This window comes from Cyrtonyx montezumae, unplaced genomic scaffold (assembly GCF_038088225.1).
Source record: "Cyrtonyx montezumae isolate F1298 unplaced genomic scaffold, pur_monq_1.0 scaffold_0, whole genome shotgun sequence".
In the NCBI taxonomy this organism is placed as follows: domain Eukaryota; kingdom Metazoa; phylum Chordata; class Aves; order Galliformes; family Odontophoridae; genus Cyrtonyx; species Cyrtonyx montezumae.
This window is the reverse complement of record NW_027071824.1, coordinates 3932800-3948499: the sequence shown is the minus strand read 5'-3', so window position 1 is coordinate 3948499 and position 15700 is coordinate 3932800. Positions and strand designations below refer to the sequence as shown.

Sequence of the window (15700 nt, the reverse complement as noted above, 5' to 3'; positions counted from 1 at the left end):
AGATGGTATAGTTAGAAAGATTACTGTGTTGGAAAAAGAATAAAAATAAAGGAAAATGCTCACCTGTACCTCACAGTAGGAAACTCCAACAGAACAACCTCCAGAAAGAGATCCTTCCCCCAGTGGTGGTCAGCCCTTAAATGGGGTCTGGGAGAGGTGGAGCCAGACTCCACCCCTTGTGGTCACACAGGTACATTGCCTTCATCTGTGCTCCTGCAGCTGTCTCAGTGCTCACCTCAGGTGATCAATCAGTGGTTCAGGCAACAGTTCCCATATGCCTCTTCTCAGTATTTCTTCTAATCTTTTTCAAAACAGAAGTAATTATGTGTCATCTATGAGGAATTTGCATGTGGAATAGTATGCCCCTTGAGGATCTTTCTTAAAACATATGTATGTGAAGCTTAGAAAAATCATGTCCCTGCATGGCTGCTTTTGAGTGCTAGAGATGTGACAATTATACTGTTGTGCTTTTTTTCCCCTTCATTTTCCTGTCTAACTTGGGCTCTGGCCTAGAAGTTGATGTCAGAATATGTCAGATGACTTGATTCTCAAGGTAGCACTTTGAAAAAGTTGTGCCAGTGTGTGGAAGTACAGCCAGAAAGGCTTGCTGATGCTGTTTGCTGTTGGGGATTTTGCTTGTTTTGGTTTTGTTTTGTTTTGTTTTGCCCTCCCCCAACATTGTTCTTTTGAAGCAGAAAATCACAGGAACAGTTGTCAGGAGAAGCCTTGTGCTGTTACAGCCATGTCTCCATGTCTCAGGTCTGCAGAAGTGAGCAAGGGACTGAAGCGAGTTCACTGCATGGTGTGTGCAGGCAGCCTTTTATGTGCAGAGGCTCTCTTCACAAAGTGTAGATCCTGGGAGGCCTCACAACCGAGAATCCTAAGTGCTGCAGATGTGGCTGATCTTCGTGGCCCTCTGAGCCATGTACCAAAACTGGGTAGTCTCAGACAGCATGCTCATTCTTCAGCAAGCCAAGCGAGAAGGGTGCTTTGTGCTTATTGCAGGTGGGAAATGATGGCATCTCCCAGGAATGTTCAGTGTGGGTCAGAGCCAGGCCAAAGGGTGGAACTTTAAGATGTCATGGCATCGAGTTCAGTAGCACTGGATGAATTATTCCCTCTCTCAGTGGGGGTTTTAGCCTGTGTAAGCACAGCCCCTCTGCTGGATGTAGGACACAGTGCCAGCCTGGGAGCTGTGCCTGGAAACCTTGTAGCACAGAGGAAACAGGCTGGAAACCTTTCCTGAAGGTTTGCTGTTGAGGTTTTTAGTGGTTCTTCTCTGCCTTTGTCTTGAAACCCATGCCCAGCAGTCCATGCTACTACACCCAGCTGTTGTTCACCACTTTAGTGGCTAGATTTCAGCTAGTTACCATAACATTGCTTAGATGCTTTAAGTATTAGTACCAGGACTCAGCGTAACAAAATTGTAGTCGGTCTCCAGAGAACATAAGGTTTGCCAGAAACACGCTAGATTTGTGCATTCTTGTTTGTCTTCTGCTTCTTGTTTGATTGTTTGGTGGGTTTGGGAGCTGTTACGGAATCAAACCTGTATCTGCAAGCACAACTGCCTGACATTTTCTTCAGCATTCAAAAATAAAAGATGAAAAAGGTTGGAAAAGATCTTCAAGTTCATCCCATCCAACCTCAACCTAATCATACTACCCTAACTCTAACAACCCGCTGCTAAATCACATCCCTCCACCGCTAAGTCATGTCCCTAAATTCAGTTCAGAGAGGGCTTGGATGTGAATTATGTTGGAGAATTTTCTAAGGATTAGGAAACTCTACCAAGCAGCAATAACATCAAGCACTGTTAACAGCAACTGTAGCTTTCACACTGAGATGCCTCGTAAGATGCAAATTTGAGAAAAGGAGGAGAAGTGAACAAAGATGATTTTAAAATGTGACACAGTAAAGTATAGTCTACAAAGTATGTGACTTACAAAGAATGTTGGGAAAATGGGAAGCTTTAATTTCTCTAAAACCCCCCAAGCTCTGCAGCCTCCTATGACTGAAAGGAACTTAATTAACGTTCTTTGCTGTCACCATAAAATGTTCTGTATGCCACTCCACCTTCTCATTCCCTTTTCTGCTGTCACTCAGGAGACAAGGCTTCCTAAAGTAGGTTTTGAGATTTGGGAGTACTTGTTAAGGCAGACGGGATAGGGCAGAACACCTTGCGGTGGTGGTAGGATCAGACCTGAGAATAATAATTTCATTTCTGAAAACCTTTCTCTGTTGATTCACAAGGTAGCAAGTCAACAAAGTAGTGAAGCATCAACGCCATTTCAAGACAGTCTTGTTTATGAGGTTTTACGTGGAAGAAACAGATCTATTTTGAAAGTAACTCATCCACAAAATATTATCGCAAATCAATTATAATATTGGGCATCACACCAGATGTTTTGCTTTGCCGTTGGAGCCTGAGTACTACGCTTGGTGTTGTCTGCATGGTATTAAAGCAGGGCTGAGTTTCACTCCGGCTGCTATCCCCAGGGCCCTCATGAGGAGGAGATTCATATCTCATGAGATTACCCCACTGAGCAAAGAAATGGAATAAATAATACTACTCTTTTAGTTCTGTCAAGAATAGTAGCTCACAGAAAGAGCTTTTAAAGGCAGTGTCAGCATGGGCTAGATACACCACCAGTGTGGAAAGAAAAAGACATCCTTTACAAAAACAGCTCTGCAAAACGAGGCCAATGTGAGCCTAATGGGTGATGGAAAACAGTGAGCTGTTATTTTCTCCTCCCTAATGCAAGCCTGCAGGGGTTTATTTGCCAGCGTGTATGAGTCTTAGGGCAAATCATCTTGATGAAACTCTACTACAACAGGAGCTCAAAATAAATCACTGTGGTGGCAGGGATCTTATCTGGAACCAATTAGAGTTTGCGCAGGTTGTTTCTCCTTGACAGCTTTAATGAATCTATCAACACAGAAGTACTGGGACATAAAAGATTTTACGGTAGTTGCCATTAGGATGAAGGCCACCAGCTATCTAGTTCCTTCTGCAGTACCATGCAGTGCTTTTAAAAGATGAAAAAGGTTGTTATGGTAAGTTAGTCGTATTGTGAAGAACCAGGAGAGCTAAAATGAGTTGAACGATTTTGCGGTGCTGTAAGTGGAAGAAGAGGCATTCCCCAGGACAACTGCTCTTCCCTATAGCGCAGAAAGTCTTGCAAAAGCCTGCTTGAAATCCATGCAAACTAACTCAGACAAGTACAGCAAATTCCAGAATCCTGTTTTACCATTACAGAGAATAAACTCTCTTTTATTTTGTCATTTCACTCAAGGCTGTGGACATAGTTTAATACTAAAAGTTACTTCAGTTTCAGTTGAGGATTTATATAGAGTCAGTATCATTGCAGTGCTGGTTTTTTTGTTGTTGTTGTTGGGGATTTTTTGGTGAAATATTCAAAGTGCTGTTTCCACTTCAGGATAAGGAACTATAGTACACAAGCTCTACAAAAGTGATAAGTAAGAATGGAGGCAGTGGTTTCAGCTACAACGAACCCTTATGCACCTGAAACTGTTCTTAGCTGTGCATCAGGCAATTAAAACTATTTTTAACTTTGGGTCTTTAAAAGGTAATGGACTCGATATTTTAAAGGATATTGAAATATCAAGCATATATTAAAGGCTACTGTAAATAAAACATATAATCCAAACAAATTAAAAGGGAATGGGACTTTGGGATGTCGTTACAGAGTGCAAGTTTCCCCTGTAACATTCCTCTGAAGGAACTTTAGTAGACCAAAGAAAGAATTAGCAGTGTTTTATGTAATGTTATTTACTCTTTCATGTTCCGTAGGACCTCATTAGAAAGATGATAGATGAGTTCCAGCAGTGTGTGCATGTTATAATAGGCAGTACAAATGAGATCATAATATGAGGACCCTTGATGATACACAGGGAATTAAGAGGCAGGAGCCCATATATATAGGCAAGCATGTACTCAGGGGAACTGAGCACCGGGTAAGTCTTTCCAGGGGAGGAACCACAGAGGTGGAGGCTGAATCAAATTCATCAGGCCTCCAAAAGCTGAGTCTGGGAGTTCACACTGTCTCTGATATTGTGGGCTTATTCTCACCTTTTCAGAACTTTGTCCTTGAAATTTCTTTGTAAAAAAAAAAAAAAAAAAAAAAAAAAAAGCCTCAATTAAATAGTGTAAATTAGAAGAAAAAAAAATCCTGGAAAAAAATAACCTACTCAGACTTACAGCTCTTGCTGTTATGTTAGAAAAAAATGCAGTTTGACTCCAAAATAGCTTGTTCTGAATCACCTGTGCACACGTGATGCTGGAAGTGTGAAAGTACTTATCTTTAACGGGACAGATTTTACATTTTAAAGAACCCAGGAATTCCGACGGTTTTTTATTTAAGCCCATGGCTCCTTGACATTGTTTATAACGCGCATCTTTCTTCGGGGATCAATCTTCGGGAAGATACTTCAGTACGTGTCCCAGTTCGAGAGCATCCCTATCTGAGAGTACTCTTCCCCGCGCACACCCTCCTGGGCAGGATGAGAGCGAGCTTCCCAACGAAGCCAACCGCCGACCCCGAGGTCGTGCAGCGCCCGCTCAGCGCCGGATGGGGGCTGCGCGCTTCCTGTAGGAGGCGTTAAGCGCCCCCCTCCGCAACTCCCATCACAGCGTGCGTCCCGCAGCCCGTGCCGCCCGTTTCCCACCCTAATCTCATTTCCTACAGCCGAGGACCGCTCGGCGCGTGCCCGCCAGCCGCGGAGCCGGGGGATGCTGAGCGCGGCCGAGGTCGCCGAGCAGAAGGGGCGGGCGCGCGGGCGGCACGTCACGGAATTCCGGGCGCTCGGCCAATGGCGGCGCGGGGCGGCGGGACGGGCGCGGGGCGATCGCGCGCGCGTTCGCGATGGGCAGCGCGGCACGCGCCGGGGTCGGAGCCTCGGGGCGACGCGGCCGCTTCCAGCCTGCGTCATTAACGGTTCCGCGAGCGGCAGGCCGGGCGCGTTGAGCTCCAACCGCAACCTCGGCTTTTTTTTCCAACCCCGGCACTCCGACCCGCGGCCCCGCGCGCCTCGAGCGGCCGTTACGTTACACCAAACCCCCCCCCCCCACCCCGGCCCCCGTGTGCGCGGCGTGCCTTTTGTGTTTGTACACACGGCGCCGAGGGAGGGGGCGCGGCCTCGGCCGGGGCGGGGCGTTCCCTCCATTGTGCCCCATTGGCCGGCGGGCGGAGCTGGGGCGGGACCCGGCGTCGGCCCGGCCCACCGCGGTCAGCCATCTTTCAATTGTGCTCTCAGCCGCCGCCGCCGCCAGCAGCAGCCGCCGCAGCTCCGGCTCCTCCTAGCGCCCGCCCTCCGCCCGCCCTCCTCCCTCCCTCTCTCCCTCCCGCACGGCAGCCGCGCTCGCCCAGGCGGACGGGGTAAGTGTGGCGCCGCGCCCCGCGCCCCCCCTTCCCCTCCCCCCGCCGCCGCCCCCCGACCCTCCCCACAAACTTTTGGTGCCCCGCTCGCCTTTGCCCCGTTTCTCCCTCCGCTCCCTTTCCCTCCCCGCGTCGCCGCTCGCTTCGCCGGAACCCCGCTCCGCGCGGCCGCCGCTCCCCGCTCGGCCCGGCTCCGGACCACCCCCCCCCCCCTCCCGTCTTCTCCTTTTCCCCCCTTCTCCCGGAGGTTTCCCCCGGCCCCCGTCGGTCCCTCGTGCCCCGCGTCCCCCGCATCGGGGCCGGGGAGCGGCGGAGGAGCGCGGCCGGGGCCGCCCGGGACCTCCCGGCCGCCGCCGCCGCCTTCCCCGCTCCCCACGGTTGTCGCTCAGCTTCACCATCTTGTCTCTTTTCTCTGGTCACCGACCATATTTTTTCCCCCCCCCATCGCATAAAAAACAATCGGGAGGCAGAGACGCGCGCCCCGAGCTCGGCCCCACCGCGCCGCGATTTGGGGGTTTGGGAGCGCAAACTTTTCCGCCCCCCCCTCACCCTGCAGCCGCAGCCGCGCGGCCCGGAGCGGGCGGCGGGGGTTTCTGCGCCTTATTTTTGGCGACGGATCCCTTCGCGCTCGGCGCGGGGCTGCGCTCGGCGGCTGTTTCCATCTTGTGCTGCGGCCGACGCCGGAGTTCGCCCGCGAGAGGCGCCGCGGAGCGGGGCGCTGCCGGGAGCCTCTCCCGCACGGAGCGAAGGGGTTGTGGGGGGGAATGGGGGGACGGCACCCTCTGCAGTACCCCCAAAAGTTGCACGCTCCCCCGCGCTCGTCCCGGCCCTTCCCCTGCCGCGTAGCGGACGTCCGTTGGCCGCTCGTTGGCGGCTGCGGGCGGGAAGGGACGGAGGGGCGCGGGCCGGCTTGAAGATGAGGGGGGTTGGAGCCGGCTGGGGGTGTCCCCTCGTACCGCCCCGCGTCCCCCCCCCCCCCGCCACCGCTCCCCATATCTGGGGGGGGGCTGCGGGCCGCGCTGCTTCCTGCGGGGGGGTGGGGGGGGCGGGCGCTCCGGGGTTAACGGCTCATCATCCCGTGGCCGCCCTCCCCTCCCCCCCCCCCTCTCCTCGCGAGCGGGTGGGGCGGCGGGGCAGGGCCGGGCGGGAGGGGTTGCGCCCCGACCGCGGGATGAGGAGGGCGGCTTGTCGCGGCAGGTGTAAGGCAGCGACGTCGGCAGCAGCATGGCCCGCACCAAGCAGACCGCCCGCAAGTCCACCGGCGGCAAGGCGCCCCGCAAGCAGCTGGCCACCAAGGCGGCCCGCAAGAGCGCGCCCTCTACTGGCGGGGTGAAGAAGCCGCACCGCTACCGGTACGCAGCGCCCCCAGGCGGCACCGCGCCGCCCCGCCTGCGGGGAAAGTTCGGCGCGGGGGGAGCGGGGCCGGGACGGCGTGGGGGGGGCGGGCGGGACGGGGCGCCCGCGGAAAACGCTGTTAGAGCCGCGTGGCTGCCGGGCCGGTAGTGCCGGCGCCGAGGTGAGTGCCGGGAAATAACGCCGCTCGTAACGCGGGCTGCGCGATACGGCCGATGCGATTTGTTGTTTGTGGGAATTTTGACACCGTGTGAGGTCAGCGAGGCGGGAGGAGCCGTGTCCCTCTAGCGTGCGTCCTTGTCACGCTGGCTGCTGGGAGGGCGGCTTTGGGGTCGCCGCACCAGCTCATGACAGCGCCGTGCTGAGCCTGCCAGGACATGCACCCAGCACCTGATCGCTGTGATCAGGACCCCTGGCGGCCTCATCCTGTCCTGTGCTCGTAAGGAGGGGGGAATGCAGAGGAGCAGTGAGTAACAAGGAAAGGGAAACAGAGTTCCTACTGCTGCTGGGACTGGCTGCCCAGAGAGGCTGTGGAGTCTCTTTCCATGGAGATACTCAAGATCTGCCTGGGTACCAACATGTGTGACGTGCTGTGGGGAGCTGCTGTAGCAGGGGCTTAACGAGGCGATCCCCAGAGGTCCCCTCCAACCCCTAAATTTCTGTGTGTTTTATACACTGAGCTCAAGTTAGGTCACAAACACTTTTAAGGCGATGCAGAATTACGTTTTGAATACTGATTCTCTTTTATGATGATGATGTATTTAAAGGCCTGGTACCGTGGCCCTCCGTGAAATCAGACGCTATCAGAAGTCTACCGAACTTTTGATCCGCAAACTTCCCTTCCAACGTCTGGTGCGTGAAATTGCTCAGGACTTCAAAACAGACCTGCGCTTCCAGAGCGCTGCTATCGGTGCTTTGCAGGTAAGTGGTACTGGGAGCAGCACCTCACCCAGATGGCAATTAGTACAGGTTCCTGAGGGCGTTGCCAAAACACGTACGTCTGCTTTCCCAGAGAACTGCAAAAACAATGAGAGAGGTTTCCAAAAAGTGGTAGTTGTAAGGGCACAACTGTGCCTGTCATGAACGCCACAAGGAGGAGGCTGTCCCAACCTGAAGACTCAAGAATGGAAGGCAGGGCAGGGCTCTGCCCCCCGATCCTGTTGGGGGGTCAGTTTCTGTGGTTAACTCCAGCTGTGCTGTGGTAGGCACAGCCTCTGCTGGCTGGGCTCCAAGATGGAGGGTGCACCCCAATGTGTATCCTTTGTTTGCAGTTGCCCTGAGGTTGGTCTGCAGGTGCTGCAGATAAAATGATGCAGTGACAGGTCAGCAGCTCCTTATATAACAGCTGTCAGTGTATCTCAGTTAACTGGCCACCCCTCCCTTCCCCCCAGCAAAAGAGTAGCACAGTTAATAATGTGCTTTAGATAAATCCATCTGCTCCACACTCAAACATCGACAGAAGTTTTACCTTTGGAAGAGTAGAAAGCGTTGTCGTGTAGAACTTGTTCCATTCTGCCCAAGTGAAGGTCTTGATGTCCTCAAATTCAGCTTAAAACAGCTTGATGAGCCACATCTAGCAGCAGTTGAGGAAGCAGGTGTTCTTGTATAAAGTGGTTTATACTAAGCACAACATTTTGTATTGTGTTAGTTAAATAAATAACTTAGAGTACATGGAGGATGAAGCATTGATTACTCCTGAGACAAATTCCTGGCAGTCTAACTGAATCTAATATAAGCTACAGCTACCTAGAACTTGATATTCTTGTTCAGTTAGTTTTACCAAGATGCCTTTTGCTGTCTGACGAGAAATCTGATGGACTCAGCTGTGTAGTCTGCTTCCCAGATCAAGTGCCCAACAGTTCAGTCTTGTTAGGTCTCCTTCAAGGCTTTCTTCTTATCGTGAGAATGGAACACTGCAGGTTTTTTTCCCCTCATAATAGAAATATATTGATTCCAGAACCTCATCGTCTATCTTTTCTGTAGAGTAGCTCTTCTGATTATTGGCTTCCATGTGATAAGAACCAAAATGTGCACCATGAGGTTCTTTAAACTTGAGCACATGCTCAGCTTCAAAAGGCAACTGCACGCGTTTCCAAGGCTGCTGCTTTTGCTTGGAGTTCTGACTTCACTCTTGGCTGTGAATATGGTAATTCTTCAGTCCTGAGATTTATCTGTGTGCGTTTATGTTGTTTTGTTTTAAACTGGAATTGCTCATTAGCATTTAGACATAGTTGATGCATCTTCAGAATGCTGGCTTGGATGTTCCTGGTTGCACATTAAGCAGTTGTTGGTATAGAAATTGTTTGTGGAATATTCCTAGCGCTTCCTACTTGCATATTTCAGAGGGGAAAAAAAACAACAGTCCTAAACTTAACCCTTTCAGAACCATATTATCAGTGTATGGCTTCTTTAGGGAAGTTCCTTAACGTTTCATGTACTGGATTAGCAAAGCCATGTTAGGATAACATGGAATATGAAGGAACTTAATATTATAGTCCTCCATCTGCAGTAAATATTTTTCTTTTTTCTAGTTAAATGTTGTATGTAATGTAATTGATTTTCTGCAGTTCAAGCAAGCTGTTGTTCTGTATGTTTTCTGGGAGGATGGACCTCAGCCTTGTTTCTGGAAGCTAGCCCCATCATCTCTGCATGCTTACCCTGCATGCCAGGTCATGGTGGCACATTTCATAGGAGGTTGTTAGATGTTGGAATTCTGAATCAACCCAAGAACATGTAAACAGTTACCATCACTGCACTAGGCCTAATTAGCAGCAAGCTTCATGTGAGCCAGGAGAATAATTAAGTCTAACTGAGCATCTGTCTAACCCCAGATCCTGCCTGCAGTGGCTTAGTAACAGGGGCAGGGCTGTGGTTTTCTTAGGACAGGGCTTGTCCTTTGTGTTCCCGAGGTGCTGGCTCTGGGACTCACTGGTGGGAGTTTCCTGTGTCAGCAGGGGCTGTGCCCCCTGTGCCCCAACCAGGTAGATGATGCTTAGTGGGGAAGAGATGATAGGAAGAGGAGAACTAATAGTAGTTTTCAGACTGCTGTCCTGCTTTCACTGATGAAGTTGCTGAGTCAAAGGTGTTGTCCTCCTACATCTAATAATTCTCCATACGGTTTCTTCTGTTAGTTTGTGACTTTAGAACTGAGCAGCCTTCTCAGTACCTGCACATCCTGCAGCAAGGAGCCGTGTGCCTGAACTGCCTCTTGTGAAAGAACACTTACTCTCTTCCCTAGCAACAGCCAATTGCACCTGACACCCAGCAGCTCTTACTCTGGAAGAGCAGACGAGTAACACAAACGGTGTAACCCAGCCTTTAAAAAGAGAAGTTCCTAAACAAACTCACCTTTTGATAAGGTGACCCCTTATCTCATGAGTGCTGTCACAATATTTATTCAGTTGTGTTCCAGAGGAGGTCCTCACCACATGGCATTAGTACACAGCTTACACATGGAGTGCTGCTTGATAGTTTATGTGAAAATGGTGACTTTCCTAAAGGTTGAGATAGTAAAAAAAAAAACAAAGCAAGTGTATTAGAGGCAGAAGCTTAAACTGACTTAATAGCATGTTATGTTGTACTTGGAATTCTCCTTTTCCTCATACTCAGAGTGAACGTGTTCTTTGCTCTTTTCCTCTATGCTAGGAGGCAAGTGAAGCCTACTTGGTTGGCCTGTTTGAAGATACCAACCTGTGTGCTATCCATGCCAAACGTGTCACAATCATGCCAAAAGATATCCAGCTAGCACGCCGCATTCGTGGGGAGCGTGCCTAAACTTCACCACGATGGGTTTGTCATTCTCGAAGCAAAATCTTCTTCCTGTTATTGGTAGTAATAAACGTTAGATATTTTTTCCATGGGGTTAAAAGGTACCTAAGTATATGGTTGCAAATGGAAAAATAGGGGACAGAATTGGGTATTGGCAAGTTTTTTTTTTCCATTTTCATTTGTGTGTGGATTTTTAATATAAACAAGGGGACAAAACATTAATGTGGTCAAAAAAAAATGTCTGAGTGAACAAGTTTGAGCAATTCAACTTTATAAAAAAAATGAAAAAAGTATAAATAAGCCTGTCAAATTTTTCTGGACAATGCCAGCATTTGGATTTTTTTAAACAAGTAAATTTCTTACCAATGGCAACTAAATGGTGTTTGTAGCATTTTTATCATACAGTAGTTTCCATCCATTCACTATACTTTTCTAACTGAGTTGTCCTACATGCAAGTACATGTTTTTAATGTTGTCTGTCTTCTGTGCTGTTCCTGTAAGTTTGCTATTAAAATACATTAAATGATGCCTGGTTTTAGTCTCGATTCTTCAGTATTACATTTGGGTAATATTTTGTTGTTTTGGTTGGTTTTTTTTAGTTACAGTACTCCATGGCAGCAGTACTAAGGCAGGAACGTACATACACTTGAAACTTAACTTTTTTCTGCACGCCTCCCTCCAGTTGCTGAGGAAAGCTGAGATTACATTCTGTTAAAATGTGGTTGTGATTTTTCACCTGAAATTCACCGTGGACTCTAAATTCCAATCTGAAAATGAGTTATGTGGTGTTTCTTGATAGCTCTTCTAGATAGCAAGTTACGCAGAAGAAGACAACGTAGGCAGTGAGTGGATTTTGCCTTTGTGCTGAGTTCCCCTACAAAACTTGTTTGCTGCTAACTTCTCTAGAAATTGTGAGTGAGCTGTAAACAGACAACATGAGGCTGGCTGAAGATTTCTAAAGAGGATTAATAGCAAAGTATTCTCTGCTTTGGTATCTTGAACAGAGCCCAAAACTGCAAAATAAATCACATTATTCATAACTTGCTGTCTGCCAGGGTTGTGCTGTGTAAAGCCTGTTTTAATGGAGTAGCTTGTCACATAGAGAACTAATGCGAGACAAAATGTGATCACACACTTTTGATGCCAAGCAGTTCATAGCTATGAAGTAAAAATTAAGGAAAACTTGTCTGGGAGCAGCCAGAACAGCACATATAGAAGATGGTATAATGGGATGGAAAGTACTGTGATTAATAGCAGGGTGGCAAAGTCTTAGGCTGCAGCAAATGAGGAGACCTAACACAGCAGCTACGAAAGCAAAAATGAAGGAAAAAAGCTGCTTACCTTTAGAAGGCCTCAGGTAGGCATGGATTTCCAGCAAGAGAGGCTGTTGTCTCCACTGCCAATCCTTAAATGAGGTCCGGGAAGGGGTGTACCCTGGCTCCACCCCTTCTGGTCACTCAGGTACATTGCGTGCAGCTGAGCTCCCCTGGGTTGGCCCTGCCTTCCCACCAGGTGCTCCATCACTGGTTCAGGCCGTTACTCAGCATTTCTGCTACAGGTGAGTAACAGGTTTAACTTATTTGAGACACTGCTTCTGTCAGGTTGGTAACAGCCCCATTAAACTCGATACAAATGCATTTGAATGTAGTACATTGCAGTTATTAACTGCTTGTGTTGTGCTTTACTTCAGAATTGCAACCACCTACACAAAAAAGTAATTAGTTGCTCTTTCTTTAGTAACATGGAAGCACTGACAAAAGAACTGAAGTTTTTTTCTTTTTGTATCTAGATTAGAAAAGCAAATCTAGTAAAAAATTCCAGTATGCAAATGAAATATTGACTTCCTCCTCTTGAAAGAGAGAATCAGGATGAGGAATATGGTGACAATGCAGGTAAAGTCATTGAGCCAGAGGAATTGATAAGGGAGAAGACCAAAGGATCAGGAATTAAGTGGTTGACAGTGCTTAAGCACGCAGTGCTATAGCTGAGGTGTAGGTGCTGCTGCTTGGGAGTGGTCAGTACTAGAGCTGCCATGTGCACGTGCTTGTTGATCTCAGATGTGTTGTCTTGGTTTTATCCCTGTAGGATCTCAGGCCATCACATTTTTGGTCCTTGTTTGTCTTTTCAAGTTGGATGGATCTTTGTTCTTAGCAGAATATTTTTTTCTTCCATTGTGTCACAGAAGAAATTATTTCATCTCCAGCTTTCTCAGTACCCTGCCCTGAGTGCACCGCCTCAACTCTAATGTGTCCAAAGAGTCTCAGTTTTGAATGGATCTCCTGCTTGATGCTGGTTAGGTGGGGTTCACGGAGGAAGGACAGTATGAAAAGTGACTTTGCTTTTCTTTTTAATTAGTGTAGTTGTTTTGGATTATATTATATCATTATTATTTATAATTTATATTATTCTATTTATTGTAGCACATTTTGAAGCTGTGCTTCAGAACTGATTCATCAATTTCTGCTCTAGGACACGTTGTAGCACCTGCTTGAAACTGGCACTGACGTCTGGTCTGGAGGGAACCAAAGTGCATTTTTCCTGTCAGAGTACACGCTGACAGACTCCTGCAGGTTGAACTTCTAGGGTGCATTGTTTTTCTGGAGCGTGGCAGTGTGTCACGCGGATGGTCTCAGGACATACACTCTTGTCCTCCAGCTTTTATTGGGTTTTGTGGCAGCTCGGTGTTATGATTCTGGTTTTTGATGTGACTGAAACCAACCTGATGCCCTCTCTCTCCAATATGCATTTGCTAGAGATTTTGGCAAGTTTGATTAGCTGTGAATTTCCCTTTGCACCTATTGAAGATGAAAAGAAATCTGAGAGGCAGTGCACGTGGGAGAGGTCTTGTGCTTCCCTGGATGAACAGCATGGCTTTAAACTAAAAGAGGGGAGATGTGAGGAGGAAATTCTTTACTCAGAGGGTGATGAGGCCCCAGCACTGCTGCCCAGAGAGCTGTGGTGCCTCATCCCTGGATGTGCTCCAGCCCAGGTTGGATGGGGCCCGGCGCAGCCTGAGCTGGGGAAGACAGCCCTGCCTACAGCTGGAGGTGAGAGCTGGGTGGGCTCTGAGGTCTCCTCCAACCCAAACCATCCTGTTATGTTTATGTGTGTGACCAGGGCTATGTGAGTGCCATTGGGGGAGGAGCAGGACCCTGGATAAAGGAAGGAGCTTCCAGCTGGTTGTGCCCCAGGCCCAACTCCTGCTGAGGAGCTGCATCTGGAGGCTGGGCAGCTTCCAGCAGTCCCTGCCAGTTAATGCTGAGCTGGGAGAGCTGCCAGGCATGGGCACGTGCAGCCCTGAGACCTCAGGCCTTGGCTCAGCCACAAAGCAGGTAGGGAGCAGCACAGGGCTGGTGCAGGACTGCCAACACACCTCACCTGGGGGCTTGGCCCCAGGGCTGCTAGAAAAGAGCAGTAAGATTTACTTGTTTTCTTTCTTTTAGTGAACTGGGGGTGTTTTCAGTGCCACCCCTGCCCCCACAACAAAGGAATCCTTCCTGCTTTCCGTCCCTGGCAGACAAAATGCTTTAAATTGACAGCTCCTTGCGCTTGTTGTGGAGTTACAGGACTGGCTCTGATATCACAGCCAGCTGGGAAAGCGAGGGAGGGGTTCTGCCTGGTGTCAGCTTGAGGCCTACCAGGCACTGCTTCCTGCTAGAGGAGGGCACATCTGTTCAGGAATCTGATCTCATTTCTGCCCTACAGATTCCCCCACTAAGCGGAACATTTGCTCTCATAGCAGTAATTGCTTTGAATGCTGGGGAAAAAGCAGCCGAAGCCACAGACAGTATTGAACCTCACTACTTTAATAAACACTACCAGAGGGGCCTTGAAGTTCACAGCAGTCAAGTAAGCTGTGTTCAAGCCAGGCACTTGGTGGCAGGTGTGACACCAGCATCCCAGGTCAGGGCATGGGTGGTGGAAGAATAGAGTAGCTCCCCTGCCTTTCCCTTCTCTGGGATCTGTGTCCAAATAATGGCCCTCTTTCTCATTTTCATTCATCAGGTGGCAAAAACAGTCGGATACAGGGGAATTTCAGCCTGTGCTTTGCAACCTTCTCCAGGTTGAGGTGCCTCGAGCTCTGCTCTGCAAAGGCGGGGCTCGGCACAGTTTGGCATTGGGCACATTTTCCCTTTGTCTCCACACCCCTGCCCAGTGCAAGCGAGAGGAAGGCAGTGGTGTGAGTTAAAGTCAGGAACCCTGGGCCAAGGGTGTTTTTCAGATGAAATACTGTAGAATGTAGTAGGGGGAAGCATACTGTATTCCTGCCACTATCTGCACCAGCTACTTCTTTGGTTTAATGGCAGTTTGTTGGTTTAGAGGTACTGCTGCAGGTTGTGGAGGCTCCGCAGTACCCCAAGGTTAGCTTTTCCTGTTCTCACCTAAAAGCAAGGTGACTGCTCTCACCCCTGCAGGGTGCAGGCATTAGGGACAGGCTGTGCTCCTTGGGGCAGATGAGGGAGTCCTTGCTGATGGAGTTCTGTTTCCAGGAGTGGCACTGAGCTCCCTGATGCTTTCACTGTTAGCGTAGATGTCAGTGAAGATATAACTGCCTCACTGAATAGCTTCAAACAGCAGGAAGTACACCCACCTTGCTTAAAAGCAGCTGAGGAAATGGATTTATTTATTTTTTTAAACCCAAATGTCACAATGCTCTCCTAGCCCAGAGACCCATCCTTGCTGGGTCCTGCAGGCCTGCAGTGTACGTGGTGCTGGGGGCAGCAACTGACCCGAGGGGCTGAGGCTTTTTGGCTCCACATGGCACCACGAAGCAGCCAGCCCTAATTGAAGCTTGATTCCTGGGAAAAAGAAATATATATTTTAACTACAGTTAATTGATTCTCATGGGAAATCAGTGTGCACTGAAGCAACTACCACCATTTTTTCTCCCGTGTTTCTGTTATCCTCTACTCCAGGAGAGCAGCTCATCGGGTTGCCCTGTGCCCTCCTCCCTCTGCTGTGCCTTTGGCTGACCTGGGGCTGTGCAGGACACCGTTGTCCCCCTCCCCTCCTCACTGCTGCTGTTCTCCAGGGTTGCACAGCAATGCTCAGAGGGGCAAAGCCTATTGGGCCCCTCTTGGGCCCATCCTGCTCCTGAACATGGACACTGGGAAAGCCTGACACTGGCAGAGGGATGCGCCAACTGCTGTGGGTACACGAGGAGTTTCTAGGCACAAAGGAAG

At 49.4% G+C, this 15700-nt stretch overlaps 1 protein-coding gene and 1 long non-coding RNA gene across 2 annotated transcripts; one reads left to right on the top strand and one right to left on the bottom strand.

Moving 5' to 3' along the window:
* The first annotated feature begins 5292 nt into the window (after nt 1–5292).
* On the top strand, nt 5293–11043 carry LOC136047781 (histone H3.3A). The gene is made up of 4 exons (XM_065735106.1): nt 5293–5396; nt 6594–6748; nt 7517–7670; nt 10395–11043. Exons 2-4 carry the CDS (start codon nt 6621–6623, stop codon nt 10521–10523), a joined length of 411 nt encoding a protein of 136 aa, XP_065591178.1. The 5' UTR covers nt 5293–5396; nt 6594–6620; the 3' UTR covers nt 10524–11043.
* On the bottom strand, nt 7669–10247 carry LOC136047862 (uncharacterized). The gene is made up of 3 exons (XR_010622139.1): nt 10098–10247; nt 8218–8297; nt 7669–8045 (listed from the first exon to the last, which is right to left on the bottom strand). It is a non-coding gene; the product is annotated as an uncharacterized LOC136047862 (long non-coding RNA).
* Nucleotides 11044–15700: the final 4657 nt, after the last annotated feature.

Bases quoted from the DNA above. Each gene is read 5' to 3' on its own strand.
- LOC136047781 (XM_065735106.1), top strand. From the start codon at position 6,621: ATGGCCCGCACCAAGCAGACCGCCCGCAAGTCCACCGGCGGCAAGGCG. The intron at 6,749-7,516 runs GTACGCAGCGCC...ATGTATTTAAAG, and splicing joins AAGAAGCCGCACCGCTACCG to GCCTGGTACCGTGGCCCTCC. The intron at 7,671-10,394 runs GTAAGTGGTACT...CCTCTATGCTAG, and splicing joins CTGCTATCGGTGCTTTGCAG to GAGGCAAGTGAAGCCTACTT.